Genomic DNA, 26,890 nt, shown 5'->3' with positions numbered 1-26,890 from the left:
GTGCTACACTATAGTCTAGCTGTTTGTATGGACACATCCCTAATAACCTCACATATACTGTAGCTGATTAGAGACACACACTATGATAGAGCTTCCTTAGATTGAGAAAAGGAGTTTGTCTTTTTGACCACATGACCTGACAGGGAAAACTCTGGGCTCTATGACAGGGACTTTGGAGTATGGTTGGATAATGAATCCCAGAGTTAGCTAAAGAGTATGGTTTGTGGGTCGTTCCACGAAATGAGTGCCATTGATATTTTAAGTACAAATATTTCATTTTAAAAGCCTTTTATATTCAATGAATTGCCATTGCATTTTTTATATGAATTAAAGACAGCAATTTGACATGTTCCTCTGTGCACCCTCTTTGACTTCTAGGAAGATGTTAACCCACTTAATCCCCAAATTTCACCAGGTTCTCACCATCATTGTGAATCCCTAGTTGTTATGTTGCTTTCACAGTCATTTCTGGTGATGTATTATTTATTTAATGTGATTTAGTGACTCATTCTAAGGTAAAGAAAAAAAAAATCCCTAATTTTAAGGTCAACCCTGTTACGTGAACTAAACTCTTGTTTTAATATGGTCAAACTATTCCTTTTTCATAATATTTTTCAAAAGAAACATTTGACAACTTCTAGTCAAACCCTAGTGTAAAAGCAGGTGAGCTGGTTCTACTATTTTTGGCAATTTTCTGGTGGTTTTGGAGGATAACGGAGTTGGTCGAGCATAACACATCAACCCTGTTACCCATAGATAGACGGGCTAGAATAACACGTCAACCCTGTTACCCATAGACAGACGGGCTAGAATAACACGTCAACCCTGTTACCCATAGACAGACGGGCTAGAATAACACGTCAACCCTGTTACCCATAGATAGACGGGCTAGAATAACACGTCAACCCTGTTACCCATAGATAGACGGGCTAGAATAACACGTCAACCCTGTTACCCATAGATAGACGGGCTAGAATAACACGTCAACCCTGTTACCCATAGATAGACGGGCTAGAATAACACGTCAACCCTGTTACCCATAGATAGACGGGCTAGAATAACACGTCAACCCTGTTACCCATAGACAGACGGGCTAGAATAACACGTCAACCCTGTTACCCATAGACAGACGGGCTAGAATAACACGTCAACCCTGTTACCCATAGACAGACGGGCTAGAATAACACGTCAACCCTGTTACCCATAGACAGACGGGCTAGAATAACACGTCAACCCTGTTACCCATAGACAGACGGGCTAGAATAACACGTCAACCCTGTTACCCATAGACAGACGGGCTAGAATAACACGTCAACCCTGTTACCCATAGACAGACGGGCTAGAATAACACGTCAACCCTGTTACCCATAGACAGACGGGCTAGAATAACACGTCAACCCTGTTACCCATAGACAGACGGGCTAGAATAACACGTCAACCCTGTTACCCATAGACAGACGGGCTAGAATAACACGTCAACCCTGTTACCCATAGACAGACGGGCTAGAATAACACGTCAACCCTGTTACCCATAGACAGACGGGCTAGAATAACACGTCAACCCTGTTACCCATAGACAGACGGGCTAGAATAACACGTCAACCCTGTTACCCATAGACAGACGGGCTAGAATAACACGTCAACCCTGTTACCCATAGATAGACGGGCTAGAATAACACGTCAACCCTGTTACCCATAGATAGACGGGCTAGAATAACACGTCAACCCTGTTACCCATAGATAGACGGGCTAGAATAACACGTCAACCCTGTTACCCATAGATAGACGGGCTAGAATAACACGTCAACCCTGTTACCCATAGATAGACGGGCTAGAATAACACGTCAACCCTGTTACCCATAGACAGACGGGCTAGAATAACACGTCAACCCTGTTACCCATAGACAGACGGGCTAGAATAACACGTCAACCCTGTTACCCATAGACAGACGGGCTAGAATAACACGTCAACCCTGTTACCCATAGACAGACGGGCTAGAATAACACGTCAACCCTGTTACCCATAGACAGACGGGCTAGAATAACACGTCAACCCTGTTACCCATAGACAGACGGGCTAGAATAACACGTCAACCCTGTTACCCATAGACAGACGGGCTAGAATAACACGTCAACCCTGTTACCCATAGACAGACGGGCTAGAATAACACGTCAACCCTGTTACCCATAGACAGACGGGCTAGAATAACACGTCAACCCTGTTACCCATAGACAGACGGGCTAGAATAACACGTCAACCCTGTTACCCATAGACAGACGGGCTAGAATAACACGTCAACCCTGTTACCCATAGACAGACGGGCTAGAATAACACGTCAACCCTGTTACCCATAGACAGACGGGCTAGAATAACACGTCAACCCTGTTACCCATAGACAGACGGGCTAGAATAACACGTCAACCCTGTTACCCATAGACAGACGGGCTAGAATAACACGTCAACCCTGTTACCCATAGACAGACGGGCTAGAATAACACGTCAACCCTGTTACCCATAGACAGACGGGCTAGAATAACACGTCAACCCTGTTACCCATAGACAGACGGCCTAGAATAACACGTCAACCCTGTTACCCATAGACAGACGGGCTAGAATAACACGTCAACCCTGTTACCCATAGATAGACGGGCTAGAATAACACGTCAACCCTGTTACCCATAGACAGACGGGCTAGAATAACACGTCAACCCTGTTACCCATAGACAGACGGGCTAGAATAACACGTCAACCCTGTTACCCATAGACAGACGGGCTAGAATAACACGTCAACCCTGTTACCCATAGACAGACGGGCTAGAATAACACGTCAACCCTGTTACCCATAGACAGACGGGCTAGAATAACACGTCAACCCTGTTACCCATAGACAGACGGGCTAGAATAACACGTCAACCCTGTTACCCATAGACAGACGGGCTAGAATAACACGTCAACCCTGTTACCCATAGACAGACGGGCTAGAATAACACGTCAACCCTGTTACCCATAGACAGACGGGCTAGAATAACACGTCAACCCTGTTACCCATAGACAGACGGGCTAGAATAACACGTCAACCCTGTTACCCATAGACAGACGGGCTAGAATAACACGTCAACCCTGTTACCCATAGATAGACGGGCTAGAATAACACGTCAACCCTGTTACCCATAGACAGACGGGCTAGAATAACACGTCAACCCTGTTACCCATAGACAGACGGGCTAGAATAACACGTCAACCCTGTTACCCATAGACAGACGGGCTAGAATAACACGTCAACCCTGTTACCCATAGACAGACGGGCTAGAATAACACGTCAACCCTGTTACCCATAGACAGACGGGCTAGAATAACACGTCAACCCTGTTACCCATAGATAGACGGGCTAGAATAACACGTCAACCCTGTTACCCATAGATAGACGGGCTAGAATAACACGTCAACCCTGTTACCCATAGATAGACGGGCTAGAATAACACGACCGTGTTATGGTCAACCCTGTTACTTTACTTGCACTTATTCTTTTTATTTAACCTCCTTGAGATGTTTATTTTTATTAAGTTGAACATGTGCTCTTTTTGACAGAATGTAAAAACTATGTGAAACAAAATGTTTTTTTCCCCCCACCAAGTTACACTGCTCAAAAGGCAGCCAATTGGTGTAACGACCCTTGTATAACCTGCTGAACACTGTATTGAATCCCAGAACGGATTGAACCATGCTACAATACCACTATATATTTTCTGTAATGGTTGACCTTTCCCCCTGACCTGGCAGGACTACATGCAGAATGCCCATGGGAAGGAAATGGACATGCTGCGGGTGACTGTGAAGGTGCCAGGGAAACGCCCGCCTCGTGCTGGTGCCGTCCCTTCCTGTGGCCCTCCTCCTGGCCTCAACGGCCTGGTCAAAGACGTACAAGTGCCTGAGGGGGCCAGTGCAGGTAAAAGGGGCCCCAAAAGGACAGCCACTCTCTCTTTATCACTCTCTCTCCCCTTTCATTATCCTTCTCTCTGAATTTAATCTAGAGCATATTCTCTCTATCCATCTTGATGTCTCACTGTTTTGCCATCATTCTCCCTGTAACTTACTCTTCTTTCATCCATCTCTCACCAGATTTGGAATGTAGAAAAACATTGCACTTATGTAATAGAACATAAATAAGCACTTGACAACTTTTTGAGTGATCTACATTCTTTGATCACTGAATTGTCATGAGTATCTTTATGTAATATTTATTTTAAATGTATTTCTCTCTCCCCCATAGTCCCTGGTAGTGGCAGTAACCTCCTGCCGGTAGAGGAGGGTGCGGGAGGAGGGTTGTCAGAGGGGTTCAGAGGGGTGCAGCTCTGTCCCTCTACTGTCTCCTACAGGGCCCAAAGTGTGGGTACATACACACCCCCCATCCTCTGGACTTTGTTTATTTATTTTGTCACTTTTGAATTTACTTGCTCCTCTAGTGTACTCTTATGAGTTATTGTGGATATGATTCTCCGCTAGATTCACATACCCCGTGAGTTTTTTTGTACTGTTATACCATATGACACAAACTTATTTCCTGTGCTTGTGTGCCTGTGGCAGACACTGCCGTCGAGGGTGTGTCCAACCCCTCCTCTTCTAAAGACACAGGTCCCGTCTCCCCGATGGTTGACAGGAAGAAGCATCGCAAGAAGAAGAGCATGAACCTGAAAGGAGACACAGCAATTGGCCAAGCAGATGGTAAGCTTCCAACAGTAGTGTATTCAGGGTTTAGTGAGGTTAAACATTCAGAACATTGCAGATAGAACTGCATGAGATTCAATAGAATGTGTTTTACACATTACATTTATCTGAACATTGTATCCTCTGTTTTAAATCTTTGTTGAGGAATTTTAGACTTTGTGTAGACTTCGTTTGTGGATATGGATCAATACTGAACAGACGTCTAAAGAAAAACATCGCTCTCATCTGTTATTGCCCTGCTGCTTGAAAATGTCTACTTATTTTCTCCAAAATATCTGCCGTTTTCCTGTGCTCCTTCATTCTCTCTCTCTCCCCTCTGCTTTCCTGGGACGTCTGATCTGCTAATCTCATACCCTGTAGCAAAGCGCAAAATGTGGAAACTAAAAAGCTTTGGTAGCTTAAGAAACATAAACAAGACAGGTAATGAGGGTGTGTTTCTGTCTGTCTGTCAGCCCTGCTTTTCATCCTGTCTGCATGTCTCTGTCCTTCCGTCTGTCCATCTGTCTTGTATGTCTGTCCTGCTGCCTGCTTTTCTGTTTGTCAATTTCTCTGTCACTGTGTCTGCTTTTAAGATGCAGTAGCACCATATTGAGTTCTCTTTTGAGCAGTGTTCATTTTGGCAGCTATTTTAGATTTAGTTTGTCTTAGTTTCAGTCTTAAAATAGCTTTTAATCTTAGTCACATTTGAGTAATTTCATCGTTAGTTTTAGTTATTATCAGTCGTCTAAAACTCTGGACAAAGTTTAGTCTAGTTTTAGTCACAGACATTTTAGATACATAAGTCAGGGTATTTCTATCTATTAAATAATGATTATTCAGGCTACCTTGTACTTTCATCATGTGCACATTCAGACAGCCTTGTCCAACTATGCCCCCGTATACCTTAGCTGGCAACATTGATATTGTGGCAGATTGTAACCAATGCCAGCCATAATTAATAATATAGGCTATACAGCCTTGGCTACAGGTTAAACTATTTACAGCTCTGATTTTCTCCCCATACAGTGGTTTCCTTGAAAATAAAATAGTTTGAGCTTTACAAAAATGCCAGACGTATTACTGTACTCCTAATATTCAACAAATAGCATTAGTTTTTTCCCCATAGGAAACACAACTCGTATTTGCAGACCGCGGCGCGGGAATGGCAACACAGATGAATGAATAACAGTGCACGTGGAAAAATAGAGCCTACGTGAATGTAAGACAGAGGATAACACATTGTTTCTAGTTGAGGTCAGTTACAAGTCAAATGTCCTGGCTTCGCATCAGTTCAAAAGATTGACGAGTGATTGAAGTGACCGCCTGGGATCTTTGCGGGAGTGCTGAACAGATCAGCTCAATCAGACCACACAACTGAAAGATGACAATTCTGCCAATGAGAGGATTGCATAAAATATTCTGCATGCATGCTTATGATTGGACAAAACAGATGAAAAGGAGCTTCAAATGAAATGTACATTAGTCTCAGGTGGAATTCTCGTCTTGTCACATTTTCGTTGACTAAAATGGAAAGTAATTTGTAATAGTTGTAGTTTTTTCCCCAGGGCATCTCATCTAGTTATCGTCATAGTTTAGTTAGGAAAAATAAGCTGTTGATTAGTATTTTTCATCATAGTTATTGTTGACGAAATTAACACTGCTCTTGAGTCTCTCGAAGAGAAAGCGCCTATCTCCATTCAGTAATAGTCTTCTCTCCATATACTCCATGCATCTTCATTTGTCTACCATGACAGCAATGCAATAATGCATGCCGATGTCTACTTAGCAGATAAGTGCTGTTTGGCGATCCACCAATCATCATTGTGATGGAGGAAGAAACCCTCTGAATCCACTGTATGGTAATTTGTCATTAGGGCCATGAGTTTAACCTGACCTCAGGCCTAATTGGACCAGGTCATGTAGTCAACTCAGGGTCCTATTTATCATGTTTTGCCTCTCTCTAATACAAGCCTATATATTGTCTGTGTTCTGTTATCAGACGAGGATAACTTTGACTTCCTTATCGTGTCAAGCACGGGCCAGACGTGGCACTTTGAGGCCCAGAGTGTGGAGGAAAGGGACGCCTGGGTGACTGCCATCGAGAGCCAGATCCTGGCCAGCCTGCAGCTGTGTGAGAGCAGCAAGAACAAGGCAAGGATGCAGACGTACACACACAAATCAAATCCCATTGTGTTGGTCACATGCACATGGTTAGCAGATGTTATTGCAAGTGTAGTGAAATGCTTGTGCTTCTAGTTCCGACAGTGCAGCAATATCTAACATGTAATATAACAATTCCACAACAACTACCTAATACACACATCTAAGTAAAGGAATGGAATAAGAATATATACATATAAATATATGGATGAGCAATGACTGAGCGGCATAGGCAAGATGCAATAGATGGTATAAAAGACAGTATATACATATGAGATGAGTAATGCAAGATATGTAAACATTATTAAAGTGGCATTATTAAGTGACTTGTGATCCACTTATTAAAGTGGCAAATTATTTCAAGTCATTATGTAGGCAGCAGCCTCTCTGTGCTAGTGATGGCTGTTTAACAGTCTGATGGCCTTGAGATAGAAGCTGTTTTTCAGTCTCTCGGTCCCAGCTTTGATGCACATGTACTGGCCTCGCCTTTTGGATGGTAGTTGGGTGAACAGGCAGTGGCTCGGATGGTTGTTGTCCGCGCGTACACAGAGACACACAAGCACACACATGCACTCACACACGCATTACAAGAAAATATCATCTGCATCTGGCAAAGTGTTTGTCTAGGAAACCAGCTATTACTAAGGAGAAACTAATTGTGTGTTTGTGTGTTCTGCAGGCTCGTAAGAACAGCCAGAGTGAAGCTGTGGCGCTGCAGGCTATCCGTAACGCCAAGGGCAACAGCCTCTGTGTGGACTGTGAAGCACCTAGTTAGTCAACTCATTCATTACTGTTGGTTGTATCTCACTTTTCTGCTCTCTTTCTGTTTATTCAATTTCTCTTTCCTTTCGTGCTCTACTGCTTTCTCTGCTGTCTCTTCCATCTTACTGTCCAGCTAGCGCATAACGTATTTCACTAATATAACAGAATTCCTAAAAGTTCAAACATGATTACATTTACCTTTGATAATGTTCTTATCAAACTTTCTCCAACTGGTTTGACATTGGGAATGTTTTCAAATTGTTTCTCAATATTCTCTGAACTATGTTCTTCTGTGGGAATTTCAGTACTAAAGCATAACGTTTCCTCATGGTTCAATTTAAAGTCATGTTCTCAAATTGTTCCAAGAACATTAACCATAAAAAACAAACTTTTGAAACGTTCAGACAACCTTCTTAGAATATGATTTAAAAACATATATATTCAGTTCTGAGAATGTTAAGAAAACGTTCTATAACGTTCTATAACGCATTATTAATGCCTAATTTCTTTATAATTTCCATGTGTCCTATCTACACTTGGAGTTTAAAAAGGTTAACCCAAAATAAGCAATTAGTGTTGTTAAAAGTCTGATTGAAACATTCAAGTGAAGTTATTCAAAAACATCCAAATAACCTAGAATTTAAATTCTCAGGGTGTTAGTAAAACCTCCCAGGAAAACTTAAGTAACTATAGTTCAACATTATCAGAACATCCCTGCAACCTGAAAATAATTATTCCCAGAAAAGGCTAAATGTTCACTTCTGTTCTCAGAACGTTTAAAATTCTTTCAGTTTTACTGGTCAGGAAACAAATGGCTTTGTTCCCACAACCAATGTGAAACCAAAAACACACGTTCCCACAACTTCCATAGAATCAAATGTGTAGCTGGGTGATCTCATTGAGCTTGGTTTTCAGTGGGGGGGGAAACGTTCTCCATCAGGTTTGGGGTCAATTCCATTTAAATTCCAGTCATTCCATTCCAGTTCTCTTCAATGGCACAATTGAAATTTTAAATAGAGTTTGGTTCACTTTTTGAGGTGATGAAAATTGAAATTGACCCCAACACTTTTCTCCATATCCTTCCACTCTTTCTCCAATGTAAATCCTACTCATGTAGTTGCAACCCAGAATAGAAATGCATTGTAATACCAGTAATCTAATCCCATCTCTGAATTTCCTCTCTGTTTATCCTATGCATGCAGTTTCAGGCCGGACTAAAACTGTACACATTTTAGTCTACTATTTAGTGTGATCCCAGAACCTGCTGTCTCCCCTCTCTCAGACCCAACGTGGGCCAGTCTGAACCTGGGGGCTCTTATCTGCATTGAGTGTTCAGGGATCCACAGGAACCTGGGCACCCACCTGTCCCGTGTCCGCTCTCTGGACCTGGACGACCTGCCCAGAGAACTCACCCTGGTGCTGGGCGCCATTGGCAACCACCTGGCCAACAGCATCTGGGAGGGACGCACACTGGGCCGCCGGAAACCAACACCCAACGCCACCCGGTAGGAGGACTATGGAAACTAGAGGACATGGGATAGACACTGGGAAACAGGGGATAGGATGGGGGAAGGGGACACTTAATAACATGTGAATAAGTGGCAAGTTTGCTGGACTGCAGTTGCGGTATGAGTTATTGTTGTTATTGTAGTAGAGTTGCATTGATAGAAGTGTTAGAGCTAATAGTAGTAGAAAGTAGAAATAGTTGTGTGTGTGTGTGTGTGTGTGTGTGTGTGTGTGTGTAGATTCTGACTACATAAACATGCCTGTTCATACACTCTGTTCCCTTGGTAACTGTGTGTGTGTGTGTGTGTCTCTAACTGTGTCTGACTGATCCCAGAGAGGAGCGGGAATCGTGGATCCGGGCCAAGTATGAGCAGAGGCTGTTTGTGGCTCCGCTGGTCCCGCCTTCCCCCTCCGTGTCCCCCAGTCAGGGGTCAGAGGTCAACACGCTGTCGGCCTGTCTGCTGGTGGCCGTGATGGAGAGGGACCTCCCCCGCCTGCTCCTCCTCCTGGCCCACAGCACCAAGGACGACATTAATGCCCCACTCCGCCCAGGGGGTCACCTCTCTCCTCAGCCCCCTGCTGCATTCCCCAGCTCTCCCATGGGAGGATCCCCCCTGCCGCCCCACTCAGCGCTGCATGCCGCCTGCCAGCTCGCCGACGTGGTCATGACCCAGTTGCTGGTCTGGGTGAGAAAACGTCCCTCCTTTAGTCTCTTCATCCTTCTTTTCCATTTTTTGTAGTATCATTAGTGGATACTCATGATACTACACCCAAAGAATGGCAGAAATGTCAAATAAAATGTTATGTTACATGCTTTGTAAATAACAGATATAGACTAACAGTGAAATGCTTTCAAGCCCTTCCCAACAAAGCAGAGTAAAAAAAAATGAAGAAATACAATAGAGGAATCATAGAAAGATAATTACACAGTGAGTAATGACAACTCAGCTATATACCCCGTGTATACCATATACGGGGTACCAGTACCGAGTCGATGTATACGAGGTAGTTGAGGTACATATAGGTAAGGATAACGTGACTAGGCAACAGGATAGATAATAAACAGTAACAGCAGCGTATGTGATGAGTCAAAAGAGTTGGTGCAGAAAGGGTCAATGTAGTTAGTTCGGGAAGCTATTGGTTAATTATTTAACTAACTACAGTACTTAGCAGTCTTATTGCTTGGGGGTAGAAGCTGTTCAGGGTCCTGTTGGTTGCAGACTTGATGCATCTGTATCGCTTGCTGTGCGGCAGCAGAGAGAACAGTCTATGACTTGGGCATAGTAGTGTGACACTTTCCGAATGCACTGTATAGCTATTTTTTTATAGCTAAGTTTTCAGACCCCTTCCCCTTTTCCACATTTTGTTACGTTACAGCCTTATTCTAAAATTGATACAATAATATTTTGTCCTCATCAATCTACCTACACACACTACCCCATAATGACAATCTACACACACTACCCCATAATTACAAGGGAAAACAGGTTGTTAGAAAGGTTAGTAAATGTATTAAAAATTTAAAAAATACCTTATTTACAAAAGTATTCAGACCCTTTGCTATGAGACTTGAAATTGAGCTCAGGTGCATCCGGTTTCCATTTATCATCCTTGAGATGGTTTTACAACTTGATTGGAGTCCACCTGTGGTAAATTCAATTGATTGGACATGTGTATGTCAGAGCAGAAACCAAGCCTTGAGTTCGAAGTAATTGTCCGTAGAGCTGAGACACAGATGCAGGGAGAGGGGGGGGGATGAGAATGAGAGCGGGCAATAAGGCACAGATCTTGGGAAGGGTACTAAAAGATGTCTGCAGCATTGAAGGTCCCTAAGAACACAGTAGCCTCCATCATTCTTAAATGGAAAAAGTTTAGAACCGCCAAGACTCTTCCTAGAGCTGGCCGCCTGGCCAAACTGAGCAATCGGGGGAGAAGGGTCCTTGAGTGCCCTAGCTAGAGCCCAGATTTGAACCTGATCGAACATCTCGAGAGACCGGAAAATAGCCGTGCAGCGACGCTTCCCATCCAACCTGACAGTTTGAGAGGATCTGCAGAGAAGAATGGGAGAAACTTGTCATCAATTTTAGAAAAAGGCTGTAATGTAACAAAATGTGGAAAAAGTCAAGGGGTCTAAATACTTTCCGAATGCACTGTACATGTCTTTTTTATCCACCACAAATTTGAATCTTATTGCCCGCTCTCATTCTCCCCCCTCTCTCCCTGGTTGCAGTATGGCAGTGATGTGAGGTGTCGGGACGCCCAGGGGCAGACGGCCCTCACGTTGGCGCGTTACGCAGGAAGTCAGGAGTGTGCCGACATCCTCCTGCAGTACGGCTGCCCCAACGAGCCGCCCCCCTCGGTTGCCACAACGCCCAGCCTCTCACTCGCCACGACACCCAGCCTTTCGCGCAAGAGCAGCGCCACCAGCCTGAGCCGCAGCAGCAGCTCCAGAAGAGCAGTGTCTTAATGTGAAAGGGGTTAGAGCACACTGTGTGAAAGTGTAAGTGTGTATGTACGTGTAAAAGTGTGAGTACATGCAATATGTGTGTGTGTGTGAGAGAGACAGAGGTTGTGTGGGTGGTGCATGTGTGTTTGTGACCATATGCATGCCAGGGTAGCTTTAGTTGAAGGGGGAGGCTGTGTCATCAGTGTCCTCTAAAAGAAACCTATAAAGTCACACCAGGACGTAGTCCCAGACCAGAAGGACTGAATGAACAAGCAGCCAACACCATCACCACCCTTAGTGGTGCACGGGTCAGCTGTTTATTCACCTACACCAGCCCGCAATTGCTAAATAACCCATCCGCAACTGCCCAACTATGTGTGATAAAGTGAAAATCTGAGGCCTGACCCTAACCCGCAAATATATAAAATGTTAAAAGCTGTAAAAACTACCCAACATGTTTCTGGCAACATTTCAGTTTGGCTTGGATGCATATTTTATGTGACTGAAATAGGCTACTATCATCTTTTCTGATGCTGATAAAGATAGGAACTTTACAGACGGTCCCTAACCACACATTCATTCTCGAAAGATGCTGAAATAAATAATATTTCTCCATTCCAGTCAAAATGTACATTTGGTGTATAATTTCACAAGTTAATATTATATTAGGTGGTAATAGACCTATATTCAGTGTGCATATTTCAGGATACTATTCCATTTAAAGGTCCAGTGCAGCATTTGTATCTGTATTTCAAATCATTTCTGGATAACAATTAAGTACTTTAGTGTGAATTTTTTCAATTAAAATGGTCAAAAATAAACAAAATCGACTTCTTAGCAAAGAGCAATTTTTCAATAAGAATTTAGCTAAGACTGTCTGGGAGTGGTTTGAATGGGGAGGTGAAAACAGAAAATGTGCTCTTATTGGCAGAGAGGTTTGGAACTCTTGTCTATTAACTAATTTACCACATGATGATGTCACCATGGAAGGCCAAAACTCCCTCCCACCAAATCAGGCTGTCTTTTCAAACAGAGCTTACACTAAAAGGGCAGTATCATAATTTTCTAAATTGTACAGTATTATTCCAAACTCAGTGTGGAAATATATATATAACAAATCATGTTTTTTGAATGTACTGGGCCTTTAACCCATCTGAACAGTAGCCTATAGTTCCCTTGATGTACCATTTTGAAGTCCTCCTCTTGTGACTGTCAAATTTGTATAGCGCCTCACAATCACACACAATTGTTGGCACTGCTATCATCCTCTTTTACCACTTCACCAAATCTTTCCCAAACATCAGGCTACTGTTCTGGTGCTTCTATTTATTTTCAACTCTCCATTTTGCAGCTCGTCTCTTATTTAATTAAACTCCAACATTGTCCTTTTTCCTCAGTGGATTGACGTGAACTTTTTCTGCTTAAGTTCGTAAAAGAAATTGACGATTGCTGTGTATTCAGAGAGTGTACAGTTAGGCCCTAAAGTTTAGGCTTAGACTACACTCTAGCACCAGATAAAAAATAATACAAATAAATGTAGCCTATAGATATGAATTATACATTTATGGATTTTTTTTAATGCATAGTTTATTCAACTCGCCTGCACGCCATTCAGCCACACACTATTTAATTGCCCTAAACTGCAGGGACTGCAGGTTATGAGTCAACCCACACATCACTAACCACAGTAAAGCCAGGAGGCAGAACTCCCTCTAACTTGGCTCTGTGCATGCATGTTTGAACGAGAGGGACTGGTCTGGTCAGTGGGGTACCTTGTCCCCACTATGGCGCTGATAATATATACTCTTCCAGGCTCACCTCACCACTGCTCTGCTCTGTTGGACCTTTTTACCTGCCAAAAGGTGTGCTACTGCTTCACCAGTACCCCGTACCCTGAGCCTCACTAACACATATTGACTGACAGACAGGGATAATGTAATGTCAAGCTCTGGGGCCAAATTGATGGCCTGTCCTGTATACTGACTTGGGTTCATGCCCAATCACATCTCTCAGACCACAGGGTTGGGAGAAGAAAACAAACCGGAGGTACAGAACTGCAATAATTGAATTACCAGTGTGAGACAATGGATGTGTCCTTCTCGCCCTTCTGTACCTCTGGATGCTTGAAGTACCATGATAAGACTATAGTATGAAGACGGGAAGATGGTTTCCGCTCTCAACAGCGGAGAATGTCAGTTTAAAATTCATTATGAACATTTCTCCTGTGCTTTGATGGTTATGGTTGACGTGGAGCAGCTTAACTTAAAATGCAGCTACATCTATAAAGATGCTTCAATATGATGATAAAAGGAGTATGATGGGGCTCATTGAATCCTCTGGATGACATTGTACTTATACAGAAACTTAACAGTGGAGTCAAGACCAACAGCAATGGCCAGTGCTGGAACTATAATGACCACAGTTAAAGTATCACTGTACCACGGTCAGACAAAACGGTCAGTTACTGAACAATGCTCAGCTGAGATCAAATTCAAAAGAAATACTGTCCAACAGATATATGATTTGTATTTTAAGAATTTAAGGTCAAAATAATAATTGTATAGAAAGACATATGAAATTGACATTACTATACTTGTCATAGTTATCAATATTGAGAAGTACTTCATGGACAAGAATGTTAATGTGGGTTCTGAAGTTTGTATGGTAGGTTATTGTTTAATACACACAGGGGTTACTCTTAGCTGTTCAGAGATACAAAACTGTGACAGATTTGGTGATTATTTTATTTGGCAGTCCGCTATCTAGCTCCCTGACGTCACTTTGAGATCCAAGATGGAGACTTGTAATGTGTGTGAATAATGTGTGTTTTGGAAATGAGAGAGACCCACACACCCACTAGGGCAGTTTCTATATGTCCTATTTTAGCTGAACAGTGTTACTGCCAGACACCATTGTATTGTGAAACAAATTAAATGCCTTCCAGTTTTATTGAATGTATTGCAAATATTGGGAATGTTTTGTGTGCACTGCCACACCCACAAAAGAAGAAGGGGTTCAAAACCAAAACTCAAGACGTCATTCTCGATTATTATTCCAACTGTACAAAATTATTATTAGTAAGGGAAATTAATTGCCTTGTATTGAGAATGAAAAGTTTGCTAGTGGCCACAATAGAGACCATTATCATAACACCACAAGGACCATGTTGCTTTTATATTGGGACTTATCAATCTACTGCAGTATGATCATGCCTCTTTTTTTTTATTACTGAAAATCAACATTTGTCTGTAAATTGTGTATGCTTCTTTTGTTTTGCAGTGTTTTTCTACTCCTGTATATGATTCATGGCTCATTCAAGTTAGCTGTCAATACAATTACTGTCAAACCTGTGGTTTTATTTATATATTTGGGAGTGTTTCATATTTTAATGTGCAACTTTTATCTGCTTAAAACAAATAAGGAAAGGAAAAACAGTATACAACAAAGCAACAATAAACATGTTGTATTCTGGGTATTTTGTCATTTGAATGAATTGAAATATATAAAGCTGAGGAATGGATCGGTCTCTCTACATCTGTAGTTTTTTTCCTATGCAAGGTGTGTGTGTGTGTGTGGTGGAGGGGGTGAGGGGGAGGTAAATCAACAAGTGAACCTGAAACACTCATTTCCAGTGTTGGCCATGGGGAGGCAGATATGTATATTGTAGAGATCATTCAAGAGTTCTGTAGAGTTCTGTGTCGGCTCAGGCCAAGCCACAGAAACCTTCTAATTAATCCTGGTTTGCGTCCCAAATGACCCTTTTCCCAATGTACTGCACTACTTTTGACGGGGCCTATAGAGTATCACGGTGTTTGTCATAATACCCATAAAACTTACCGGTCAAACAAGGAAATGGTTCCAATTGATTTTCCACCATTCATTTTTCCCGTAGGAGATTTTAGAAACACTTAAAATAAGGGATGTGTTTTGTGTAGGCTTACCTTGGCATGACGTTTTGATAACCGTGTAAATCTTTCCAGGACAAGGTGCCTTGTTAATATAATCAACTGTATTTTTGCCCCCCCCCAAAGGTAAGAATCTCTGGATTAACAATCTGTAAGTTAAATGTAATGACATATTGGTTACATTTCTTTAAATTGACACAATACCTGTTAGCAAAGGTGTCAGAGATGGCTTGTAGGAATTTGTAGTCTTGTATAATGTCTATTTTGATGCTAAACCTGACCTGTACCAAAACGACAAGGCACCTTGTCCTGGAAAGATTTACAAGATTATCAAAACGTCACGCCAAGGTAAGCCTACACAAAACACATCCCTCAAGGTAAGCCTACACAAAACACATCCCTTATTTGTCATCTTTATTTTCTCGTGGTTGTGAGAAGAATGTGCATGACATTCATTTTGAGGTTAATAACTTGTTTGTTCATATGTGAAAACAAGAAGACTGGGATTGAAAACCAACAATTTCACAGAAAAGAAGACAATTGGTATTTTATATATCCACATCCTGAAGCTGGTTTATCACATATGTTCAGTAGCTTGTTCAACACAGTGTTTTTGAACAGATTATAGCAGTCGGATAAGATATTACAACCAAACATGTAAAGGAAAAAAGTGATCTATCAAAAAAGCATTGAGTGAGACTGTCAAAATAAGCTGTCAATTATTATTAATCTAACCAAACTTGACACGTTTTGAATTAGTTACCACTTTCTTGATCTGTGCTTAAAACCATCTCTGCATGGGGGCGGCAGGGTAGCCTAGTGGTTAGAGCGTTGGACTAGTAACCGGAAGGTTGCGAGTTCAAACCCCTGAGCTGACAAGGTACAAATCTGCCATTCTGCCCCTGAACAGGCAGTTAACCCACTGTTCCTAGGCCGTCATTGAAAATAAGAATGTGTTCTTAACTGACTTGCCTGGTTAAATAAAGGTTAAAAAAATAATAATAATTTCAATCAGTGTTTATGGACATAAAACATGGAAGATATTCCCTTCCTGCCCTTCATTAAGGAAACGAGAAACAGGAAGTGTGTGTGGCAGAGGAAAAGGACGCAACCGCTAGCTAGGGTGGAAGGTAGCCTAGCGGTTAGAGCGTTGGGACAGTAACAAAGGTTGCTTGTTTAAATACCAGAGCCGAAGGGGGTAGCTTTAGTATTGCAGATGGATTGTAGCTTCCATCAATGTAATTGTCTGCATTTCCAATACTCCATTTTTTAAAAATACATAAAATAGATGCATTTAAACAAATATATATATCCCCTACCTCCCCTAATTGGAATAAACTAATGGAAAACAACATTTAGACTTCTACATCCAGCTTATACATACTGTACATACTATACATACTGTACATACATTCTACAATAGTTATATTTAGTTTGTTTTGTAGTCCCATCCTTCAGCTCCACTCAACCACAGGAACTTAACCCTAATTTGCTCCAGGGGCGTCGTACTACTATGGCTGACCCTGTAAAACAACACAAATCACTGCGGTCCTTTGTAGCTCTGTTGGTATGTATGGCACTTGTAATGCAAGGGTATTGGGTTCGATTCCTGGGACCACCCGTATGTAAAATGTATGCGTGTATGACTGAATAAAAGTGTCTGCTAAATGGCATATAATATTATTATATATTACTGCACATATCTGGTGTATGTGACAATAAAACATCCACTATTGCGGGAGACATGCGGTAGAATGTCCCTTTGCCATGCTTGATGAGTTTTTGTTCCCCCTCTACAATGGTCCCTCTCTTTAAGACTCCACATCCGATTGGCTGGTGCTGGCGTTACTCAACTCCTTTGCCTTCTCATTGGCCGCTGCCCTTCCATTACCCACACGGTTGCCATGATTCTCGTCCCTTCCCCTGGCGACAGCGTCTCTGGGCAGGTGGCGAGTCAGGTCGGCGATGAGGTTTCCGCGGAAACTTCTGCTGAGGAAGTTGTAGAGGATGGGGTTGGCCACACAGTGGAACAGGGACAGAGCCTTGACCACGAAATAGGAGAAGTAGATCTTCTCCACCGTCTGGCAACTCAGTACCCTTGGGTTCAGCTCATCCACTACCAGCAGCATTAAGACAATGTGTAAGGGTAGCCAGCACAGCACAAACACCAGGGAATACAGATGAACCAGCCACAGCTCCTTCCCCCGCACCGCCCCCTCAGGTCTGGCCCGCACCGCCCGCAGGGTCAGCAGGTTAAAGGTCACAATGATGGCTGCCGGGCCCAGGAACTGGAAGATAAGGTAGAGGAAGGTGTGGGCGGTGTTCCAGTCTATAAAGTTGTGCTCTGGGTAGCTGTAGCAGCCTGGCTCGTCCCACTCCAGCAGTGTCACATGGGCATTCTCCAGCAGGCCCAGAACCACAGACAGTACCCAGAGGAACCCACAGAGAAGGCATCTGAGCCTGGCCTGCTTGGGGCCCCAGGGTCGGGGCCCGGTGCGCACCACGGCCAGGTAGCGCTCCACCGTCATGTAGGCCAGGAAGAAGGAGCTGCTGTAGAAGTTGATGTCATAGACAAGGTTGGTGAAGCGGCACAGAAGGTATCCCCACACCCACACGTACCTTCTCCCTTACCTCACCTCGCTCATCAACTCATCCCTGACCGCTGGCTACGTCCCTCCCGTCTTCAAGAGAGCGAGAGTTGCACCCCTTCTGAAAAAACCTACACTCGATCCCTCCGATGTCAACAACTACAGACCAGTATCCCTTCTCTCTTTTCTCTCCAAAACTCTTGAGCGTGCCGTCCTTGGCCAGCTCTACCGCTATCTCTCTCAGAATGACCTTCTTGATCCAAATCAGTCAGGTTTCAAGACTAGTCATTCAACTGAGACTGCTCTTCTCTGTATCACGGAGGCGCTCCGCACTGCTAAAGCTAACTCTCTCTCCTCTCATCCTTCTAGACCTATCGGCTGCCTTCGATACTGTGAACCATCAGATCCTCCTCTCCACCCTCTCCGAGTTGGGCATCTCCGGCGCGGCCCACGCTTGGATTGCGTCCTACCTGACAGGTCGCTCCTACCAGGTGGCGTGGCGAGAATCTGTCTCCTCACCACGCGCTCTCACCACTGGTGTCCCCAGGGCTCTGTTCTAGGCCCTCTCTTATTCTCGCTATACACCAAGTCACTTGGCTCTGTCATAACCTCACATGGTCTCTCCTATCATTGCTATGCAGACGACACACAATTAATCTTCTCCTTTCCCCCTTCTGATGACCAGGTGGCGAATCGCATCTCTGCATGTCTGGCAGACATATCAGTGTGGATGACGGATCACCACCTCAAGCTGAACCTCAGCAAGACGGAGCTCCTCTTCCTCCCGGGGAAGGACTGCCCGTTCCATGATCTCGCCATCACGGTTGACAACTCCATTGTGTCCTCCTCCCAGAGCGCTAAGAACCTTGGCGTGATCCTGGACAACACCCTGACGTTCTCAACTAACATCAAGGCGGTGTCCCGTTCCTGTAGGTTCATGCTCTACAACATCCGCAGAGTACGACCCTGCCTCACACAGGAAGCGGCGCAGGTCCTAATCCAGGCACTTGTCATCTCCCGTCTTGATTACTGCAACTCGCTGTTGGCTGGGCTCCCTGCCTGTGCCATTAAACCCCTACAACTCATCCAGAACGCCGCAGCCCGTCTGGTGTTCAACCTTCCCAAGTTCTCTCACGTCACCCCGCTCCTCCGCTCTCTCCACTGGCTTCCAGTTGAAGCTCGCATCCGCTACAAGACCATGGTGCTCGCCTACGGAGCTGTGAGGGGAACGGCACCTCAGTACCTCCAGGCTCTGATCAGGCCCTACACCCAAACAAGGGCACTGCGTTCATCCACCTCTGGCCTGCTCGCCTCCCTACCACTGAGGAAGTACAGTTCCCGCTCAGCCCAGTCAAAACTGTTCGCTGCTCTGGCCCCCAATGGTGGAACAAACTCCCTCACGACGCCAGGACAGCGGAGTCAATCACCACCTTCCGGAGACACCTGAAACCCCACCTCTTCAAGGAATACCTAGGATAGGGTAAGTAAGGGTAAGTAATCCTTCTCACCCCCTTCTCACCCCCCCAACAAGATTTAGATGCAAGTGGCTGTTCCACTGGTTGTCATAAGGTGTATGCACCAATTTGTAAGTCGCTCTGGATAAGAGCGTCTGCTAAATGACTTAAATGTAATGTAAATGTAAAATGTAACGTACTCCATCATCGCCTCCAGCATAAAGAAGGGCACCATCACTGTCATCAGTAAGTCCGACACGCCCACGTTGAGTATGCAGAAGAGCACGCCGTTGCGGCTGCTGCGCCGGTGCCAGTTGACCCACACCACCAGGGCATTGAGCGTGAGGCCAGCCATGAAGAACAGCAGGTAGAGCAGGAAGAGCGCCACGCGCCTCGAGGTGTTGTCCAGGTCCACATGGCACTCATGGATGAACCAGGCAGAGTCTGTGTAGTTGTTGTCGTTTGAGGCAGAGCTGGGGTGTTCATCCATGACCTGTAGGTGGACAACGGTAGTGTATCCAGATGAAAAAAACAACAAATAAATACAGTGTCATAAGGATTTCTATGACAAACATCAGGGGTGACCACAACTACATTACCTTTTGTGTGTGTTTGTAGCCAAGTTCAAAACCCCACTGAGGACGTCATTACAAAAGGATGTTTGTGTAAGATTGCATCTCGGAACTCATCCCAAATTACATTCCCTTCCAAATACCCATTATCTATCCTGATTACCTAGTCACTTTTACCCCTACCTACATGTACATATTACCTCAACTACCTCGAACCCCTGCACATTGACTCGGTACCATTCCTATATCTCATCCCGGAACTTTGGGTAGGAGGCAGTTACAGAATGGACTGAATGCATGTGTTCCCCAGGGCGAGGATCAGAGGAAGTGTATAAGAATATTAAAGGATCACAAGAGGTCTTGACTGTTACACATATCAAACAATCCTATGAAGAACATTAGATCCAGATTAAGTCAGACCAGAGACTTGACTGATGCAAATCTGTGGTACTTCTAATCTATAGATGTTGCTGTGGATATCATATCTAAACGTAAGTTTAACAGCTAAGTAACAATGGCTGGATAATTACCAGACCATATGGAAAGAGCCTATATGAGAAATAACTCATAAAAAGCTCTCTCTTACTACTACTGAATGAAGGAGGAAAGCTACGGGTAAGTCCCAAATGGCACCCTATTCACTACATAGTTCACTACTTTTGTCCATAGCCTGGGCTCTAATCAAAAGTAATGCAATATCTTTTATATTTTTCCTTTATTTAAATGGGCAAGTAAGTTAAGAACAAATTCTTATTTTCAATGATGGCCTAGGAGCAGTGCCTTGTTCAGGGGCAGAAGAGATTTTTACCTTGTCAGCTCAGGGATTCGATCTTGCAACCTTTCGGTTACTAGTCCAACGCTCTAACCACTAGGCTACCCTGCCGCCGGGGAATAGGGTGCCCTTTAGGAAGCAGCCTGAGAGATGAAAGTAAGAGGGGACTTCACATCAGGAGGCTTACCTTGAGCAGTGATGAGAGGACAAGATCAGGAGCAAGAGAGCAGAGCTGTGCACCTGTAGGATCCACTGCAGCTGAGCAAGATCAAAGTCCTGGCTGCACTGGCTATGTGTGTTCCTCAATGACCACTGTACTGGTAGAGACATGAGCCTCACAGTTAAAATCCTTCCACACACCCACCTCCCCAGCCCTGACTCAACATCGCCCAGCTAGAGGAGGACAGGATATCCTCGCTGGAGCGGGAGGAGAGGGGGTTTGGGGGACATTCTGGCAAAAGGATGAGCAGACCAACATAGAGGGGGAGATAAAAACGTGACAGATTAAAGAAGCCTCCAAAAAAGAAGAAAAACAGACAATTGCACATAACTGAGCCACCCTGAGTTCATTATTATGATGTCACTAAAGGGGCTAAAATGAAATCATTATTAAGACTTGAGACTACCAGGAGTTGTGAGCAAGAGCCAAAATCTATCATAGAAAGGTGAGGGTCAGAGGTCACTGAAGGTCAATGTCACCTTAATCAGGGAGGTCAGGGAACCAAAACAGATCCAACACACTTTTCAACAGTTGCAAGATTAGGCATGGAACATATGGAGTCCAAGGTTTATTTTTCACTCTGAGATTAAGTGAGCCCTGAATAATTTCTAATGATCATGTCAACTCATAATAAACCATCCATAAAAAACAATTATACAGTGCGCCCCAAAAGCATTGGGACAGTGACACAGCAGACTGTCAGCTTTCATTTGAGGGTATGTTCATCCATATCGGGTGAAGCATTTAGAAATTACAGCACTTTCTGTACATAGTCAGTCCCCCCCCCCCCATTTTAGGGGACCAAAAGTATTGGGTAATTAATGGCAAATAATGTAGTGTCATTTTTATTGTAAATAAGAATATCATGTTTCTAAACACCTCCACAATAATGTGGATGCTAACATGATTACGGATAGTCCTGAATGAATCCTGAATAATACGTGAGAAAGTTAAAGATGCACAAATATCATACCCGCCCCAAATGCTAACCTCCCCTGTTATTGTAATGGTGAGAGGTTAGCATGCCTTGGTGGTTTGATATTTGTGCATCTAACTTTGCATCTAACTGTTTGTGCATCTAACTCAGTCATCATTAGTCACAATTCATTCAGGACTATAGGTAATCATGGTAGCATCCACATTAATGTAGAAGTGTTTAGAAACATGATATTCTTATTTACAATAAAAGTGACTCCAAAATGACAATACTTTACCATTCATTTCTATTGGGCACAAAATAATCTGAAACACAACCAAAACAAACATCCAACAAGTTTGTAAAATCACAAGCTTGATATAATCATTGCATGCTAGGAATATGGGACCAAATACTAAACTTCTGACTACTTTAATACACATAAGTGAATTTGTCCCAATACTTTTAGTCCACTAAAATGAAGGGACTATGTACAAAAAGTGCTGTAATTTCTAAAACGGTTCACCCGATATGGATGGAAACACCCTCATTAAAGCTGACAGTCTGCACTTCAACCTCGTAGTCGTTGTATCATTTCAAATCCAAAGTGCAGAGCCAAAACAAAATGTCACTGTCCCAATACTTTAGGAGCTCACGGTATATATAAACATGAATAATTTGGCCCTTTAAGCATTGTGTCATTAAATAAGTCCTCAGTCACATAAATCATTTACACTTAAACTCATCCATGCAACTACTACGATTGATTGTCAATCACAATCTACAAAGTTGTACTGTTCATCTGTCATCACTGAATCCATGCCTGCTTGCTGCTACACTGTGTTTGTTAATAAAGATGACAAGTAATAGGTAGCAGGGACATTGAGCAGCCAGGTCACGATCAGCTTATCAAGACACTGGTGAGTGGTGACGTTGTGTGCTTCAGTGCCGTTCGAGTTTTTCTCACTATCTATTACCAGTGTGTGCATCTGTCTGGCTATGTTTCATAGGGAATTGTTACAAGACAGGTCGGGACACACACACACACACACACAAGATACTCATGAATAGGTTTTGGAATGTTGACAATTTGGGATATATCTCAATTTGGGCAAGTTGCTCTGATCGTCACAATTCAAATTTTGCCCCAAAGAGTGGCAGACTCGAGTGATTGACGCCATCACACACATCAGCAAGTGGCCATTCCATAAAGGGCTTATTTTATTATTATTTTAACATAGGCGACGTATAGTCTTATGTAACCAAATCTGAGGCACTGCGTAATGGGCAGGTCTGTCTCACTGTCTGGAGGATCTGATTGCTATGATTGAATAGAGCACAATCAGCACAGCTGCTTCTCTCGTGTTAGTTGGCACTGTGCCAGTGGGCATGATCCTAACTCACAAAGCTCAGCTTTGGACGAGACGGACTTTGTAGTCAATTCTTACACTGGAATTTATGTTTCTGACTCTTATCGATGCCACAAAATCAGAAGTTGGTTCTAAGGGGAGGTTGACCTTTAACAGTGCTTTCAGGAGAGAACTGTGCTGAGTGGGCAGAATCAGGGGTTGAGGAGATACTCAGCATTTTCAAAAGACTGTCACCCTAACCAAGACTGCAACTGAGTTTTAGAAAATAATGGAAGAAGCATCTTGAAATTCTACAGTCATTACTGGTGTCTGCATCAGGAAAGACAGTGATATGGAAGTTTTACATCCACAAACCAATTTACCCAGTACATAGTAGCTACAGTATATCTCGCCACAAACCACAAGATTCTCTAAGACTTCTCATCTTACTATTATTCCACAGCTACGTTAGGCTATTTCAGATCCTGCCATACCCAGTTCAAATACTGCTGCCCTCTATTGTTGTCTTCTATAAGCCCTGAAATAATGTTGCCACCTAAACATCTATAACAATTAAATTGTCAGTTTTACAGAGTGCATTCTGTAGTTTCAAAACAGCATTTTATTTTCAGTTTAAACTGACAGCAACCGTAAAGAGTATACACTTTTTCTTTCAAGCACAAGTTTCTGCTGCAACTTGATTTTTTACATTACAATAAAGCTTGCACAATGATAGACACCAGTGCTTGTTTCTTGTTAAGTATACTGAGTATATCATGTATATTTATAATTGGCATTCTCTGTTTAACTGATTGAACAAGCTTTATTTGTATATTGTTTTTTGTGGTGTGGTTTTCATATAAGCCCTTTTGGGTTTCCAACTTCACCTGCACACCATTTTAACCAGTTTATCTGTACGGGTTTGTCTTTCACTTGTTTTCTTTGGTGCGAATAAATTAAAACAGTGCTTGTTAGAAAGTAACAAAGTTAGTTCTCATCCCTTATCTCTCTCAGGTCAAACAGATGTTTATCTTGTATTTGTTTCACTCACCTTTTCAAACCCCTGTGTACCTCTCGGTGTTTACTCAGCAATTTCCTTTGTTCCCCGTACCAACTTATTTTGTTGAACTTCCTTATTGCAACAGGGAAAACGTGTCAGCAGATTTCTGATATACAAGGTGAGGGCAATAAAAGCTGTGACCTCTGACCCTAGGCCTGCTGTTCTGAGGAGAATGTTAAAGGAAATACCCCCTCTAAAAGGATGTTACACTGAAGGACTAAAAACCATGAAGGCGTTTGTGTGATGTCTGTCAAAGCACGCAAAAACAATGTACATGTAATGGAAAGTGTTTGTGAGACAGGTGACCTTAGTTCAAGCCCAGTCGAGAGGCAAGTTGAGTCGAGAAAGCAAATCTGCTAAGGAAGCACTGGGACACTGGTTACATGCACACACAAATACACAATGAAATCATTCTAGGAAGCTTGAGAGGGGAGGGGTATCTGGGGAAAGGACATGGTGAGTCAGTTTGACTCTCTGTCCAAGCAAGCTTTTATGGCTCAATGTGTGTATTCCATCCATTTAGTGGTGCCTCCCCATTCAACACCATGCGTGGGTGGTTAATGCTTTGGGTATGAAATGTCTGTCCATCCTTATTATCCCTGTAGTAAATCAGACTGTTACACTGTTAAATCAGATTGCCTGCCATGTGGGATTTGGTGGTTTACTGGAAGACATGTTAATGACATCCCTAGATGTTCAAGACCATTATTTTCCTCCAAACAGAATATTGTCCAATGTTACTTAGTGTTTATTTTTCAGTATAAACATCTCTATTGTCGACTCCGGAGTTATATCAACTTTGTAAATATGAAATTAACACTCAGTGGTGTAAAATAACCCCAGTGTTGGTGTTAATAACCAGTGTTGAGTGTGAGAGTGTCAGTTTTACTCTGTGGAGAGTATAACGTACCCATCAAAACCACATCCACCATTATCAGCATGCTCTACTGCAGGTGGAAATGTTAAAGATTGTTCTTAAATGTGTGTTTTTGAATGCACATTGATTGATTGATTAATCTTATGCTACAAAGATAAATAACCTATTTTTCTAAACTAATCCAATCAGTTAGATTTATTGCAGGTGATTAAACAATTCCAACTGTCGGATGTCCTAAAGCTGGCAGGATTCCAAAAGGAATTACATTCTGAACAAAAATATAAACGCAACATATAAAGTCTTGGTCCCATGTTTCATGAGCTGAAATAAAAGATCCCCGAATTCTTCCATACGCACAAAATGCTTATTTCTCTCATTGCGCACAAATTTGTTTACATCCCTGTTAGTGAACATTTCTCCTTTGCCAAGATAATCCATCCACCTGACAGGTGTGGCATATCAAGAAGCTGATTAAACAACATCATTACACAGGTGCACCTTGTGCTCAGGACAATAGAGAATGGGGAGTACGTCTCAAGGACAAGGTCACTATCTCTGTTGGCTGGGTAGTGAGACACACAGTGTGTGCGTAGCAGGACATGTGTGTGTGCGTATGTTTGTGTGTATGTGTGGGCGTGAGAAGTCAGTATAAAATGAATTGTTTTGTATTCTTGACTTTAGAATGTTCCCGTGAATAAACATTTAACTGTGGTAGACTGGGCCTCCGTCTGTTTTCATTTCTATCAGTATCTTACAAATCCTGATATAGCAGACTGAGTAATTACAATTGAATTGGGTTATGTACCTGGAGAACATAATTCTGTTATCACAACCGCAGACCACGTGTTACCACCTAGGACCTCCACATCCGGCTTCTACACCTGTAGGATTGTCTGAGACCAGTCACTCGGACAGCTGATGAAACTGAGTAGTAATTTCTTTCTTTAATAAAGCCCTTTTGTGGGTAAAAAAATAAATAATTCTGATTGGCTGGGCCTGGCTCCCCAGTGGGTGGGTCTATGCCCTCCAGGCCCACCCATGGCTGCACCCCTGCCCAGTCATGTGAAAGATAGATTAGGACCGAATTAATTAATTTCAATTGATTGATTTCCTTACATTAACTCGGTAAAATACACTGCTCAAAAAAAAGGGAACACTAAAATAACACATCCTAGATCTGAATGAATGAAATATTCTTATTAAATACTTTTTTCTTTACATCGTTTTTTTTTTTTTTTTTTTTACCTTTATTTAACCAGGCAAGTCAGTTAAGAACATATTCTTATTTTCAATGACGGCCTGGGAACAGTGGGTTAACTGCCTGTTCAGGGGCAGAACGACAGATTTGTAGAGCAGCTGCTGAAAAATGAGCTCCTGTATATATTGAGATTTAAATGTTTTTTAGAGTGAAGTACATCGAAAAAAAAAATCAAGAGAAAACTGCAAAACTCAATAGAAGACAAAACAAGGAACAAACCAAAAAGACAGGCTTTTGAAAAAGTAACTATTTTTCATAAAATTTTACAGTTATCTTAGCTAGCTGAATTGCTAGCAGAATTGTTTACTTGTTGCTAAGCAGTTGCTAGGGACTCTCCTAG

General features: G+C 42.9%; 2 protein-coding genes across 7 annotated transcripts in view; one reads left to right on the top strand and one right to left on the bottom strand.

Moving 5' to 3' along the window:
• The window catches only part of LOC118388179 (arf-GAP with GTPase, ANK repeat and PH domain-containing protein 2-like), a 46,225-nt gene extending 31,114 nt beyond the window's left edge, over positions 1–15,111 (top strand). For 3 of the 6 annotated variants that reach the window (XM_052526992.1, XM_052526993.1, XM_052526989.1), the window contains exons 11-19: positions 3,782–3,947; positions 4,272–4,391; positions 4,586–4,723; positions 5,087–5,146; positions 6,705–6,856; positions 7,545–7,635; positions 8,910–9,132; positions 9,468–9,819; positions 11,364–15,111. In XM_052526992.1, the coding sequence (XP_052382952.1) occupies positions 3,782–3,947; positions 4,272–4,391; positions 4,586–4,723; positions 5,087–5,146; positions 6,705–6,856; positions 7,545–7,635; positions 8,910–9,132; positions 9,468–9,819; positions 11,364–11,600 (1,539 nt within the window). In that variant the 3' untranslated portion in view covers positions 11,601–15,111. The remainder of the gene's footprint in view (positions 1–3,781; positions 3,948–4,271; positions 4,392–4,585; positions 4,724–5,086; positions 5,147–6,704; positions 6,857–7,544; positions 7,636–8,909; positions 9,133–9,467; positions 9,820–11,363) is intronic. The other 3 variants (XM_052526994.1, XM_052526990.1, XM_052526991.1) reach the window with 2 other exon arrangements.
• A 903-nt stretch (positions 15,112–16,014) lies between these two features.
• Positions 16,015–26,638, bottom strand: LOC118388667 (G-protein coupled receptor 182-like). Its single transcript, XM_035778010.2, has 3 exons — positions 21,058–26,638; positions 19,727–20,019; positions 16,015–18,103 (listed from the first exon to the last, which is right to left on the bottom strand). The coding sequence occupies exons 2-3, from the start codon at positions 20,014–20,016 to the stop codon at positions 17,296–17,298; spliced, it is 1,098 nt and encodes a 365-aa protein (XP_035633903.1). The 5' UTR covers positions 20,017–20,019; positions 21,058–26,638; the 3' UTR covers positions 16,015–17,295.
• Positions 26,639–26,890: the final 252 nt, after the last annotated feature.

This window comes from Oncorhynchus keta, chromosome 10 (genome assembly GCF_023373465.1).
Source record: "Oncorhynchus keta strain PuntledgeMale-10-30-2019 chromosome 10, Oket_V2, whole genome shotgun sequence".
NCBI classification, from domain to species: domain Eukaryota; kingdom Metazoa; phylum Chordata; class Actinopteri; order Salmoniformes; family Salmonidae; genus Oncorhynchus; species Oncorhynchus keta.
This window is presented reverse-complemented; position numbering and strand designations above follow the sequence as displayed.

What these genes read in the sequence shown, in the direction of transcription:
- LOC118388667 (XM_035778010.2), bottom strand. Translation starts at nt 20,016, where the DNA reads ATGGATGAACACCCCAGCTCTGCCTCAAACGACAACAACTACACAGAC. An exon ending in ATGCTGGAGGCGATGATGGA is followed by an intron (nt 18,104 to 19,726) that starts GTACGTTACATT and finishes GTAAGGGAGAAG; the next exon opens with GTACGTGTGGGTGTGGGGAT.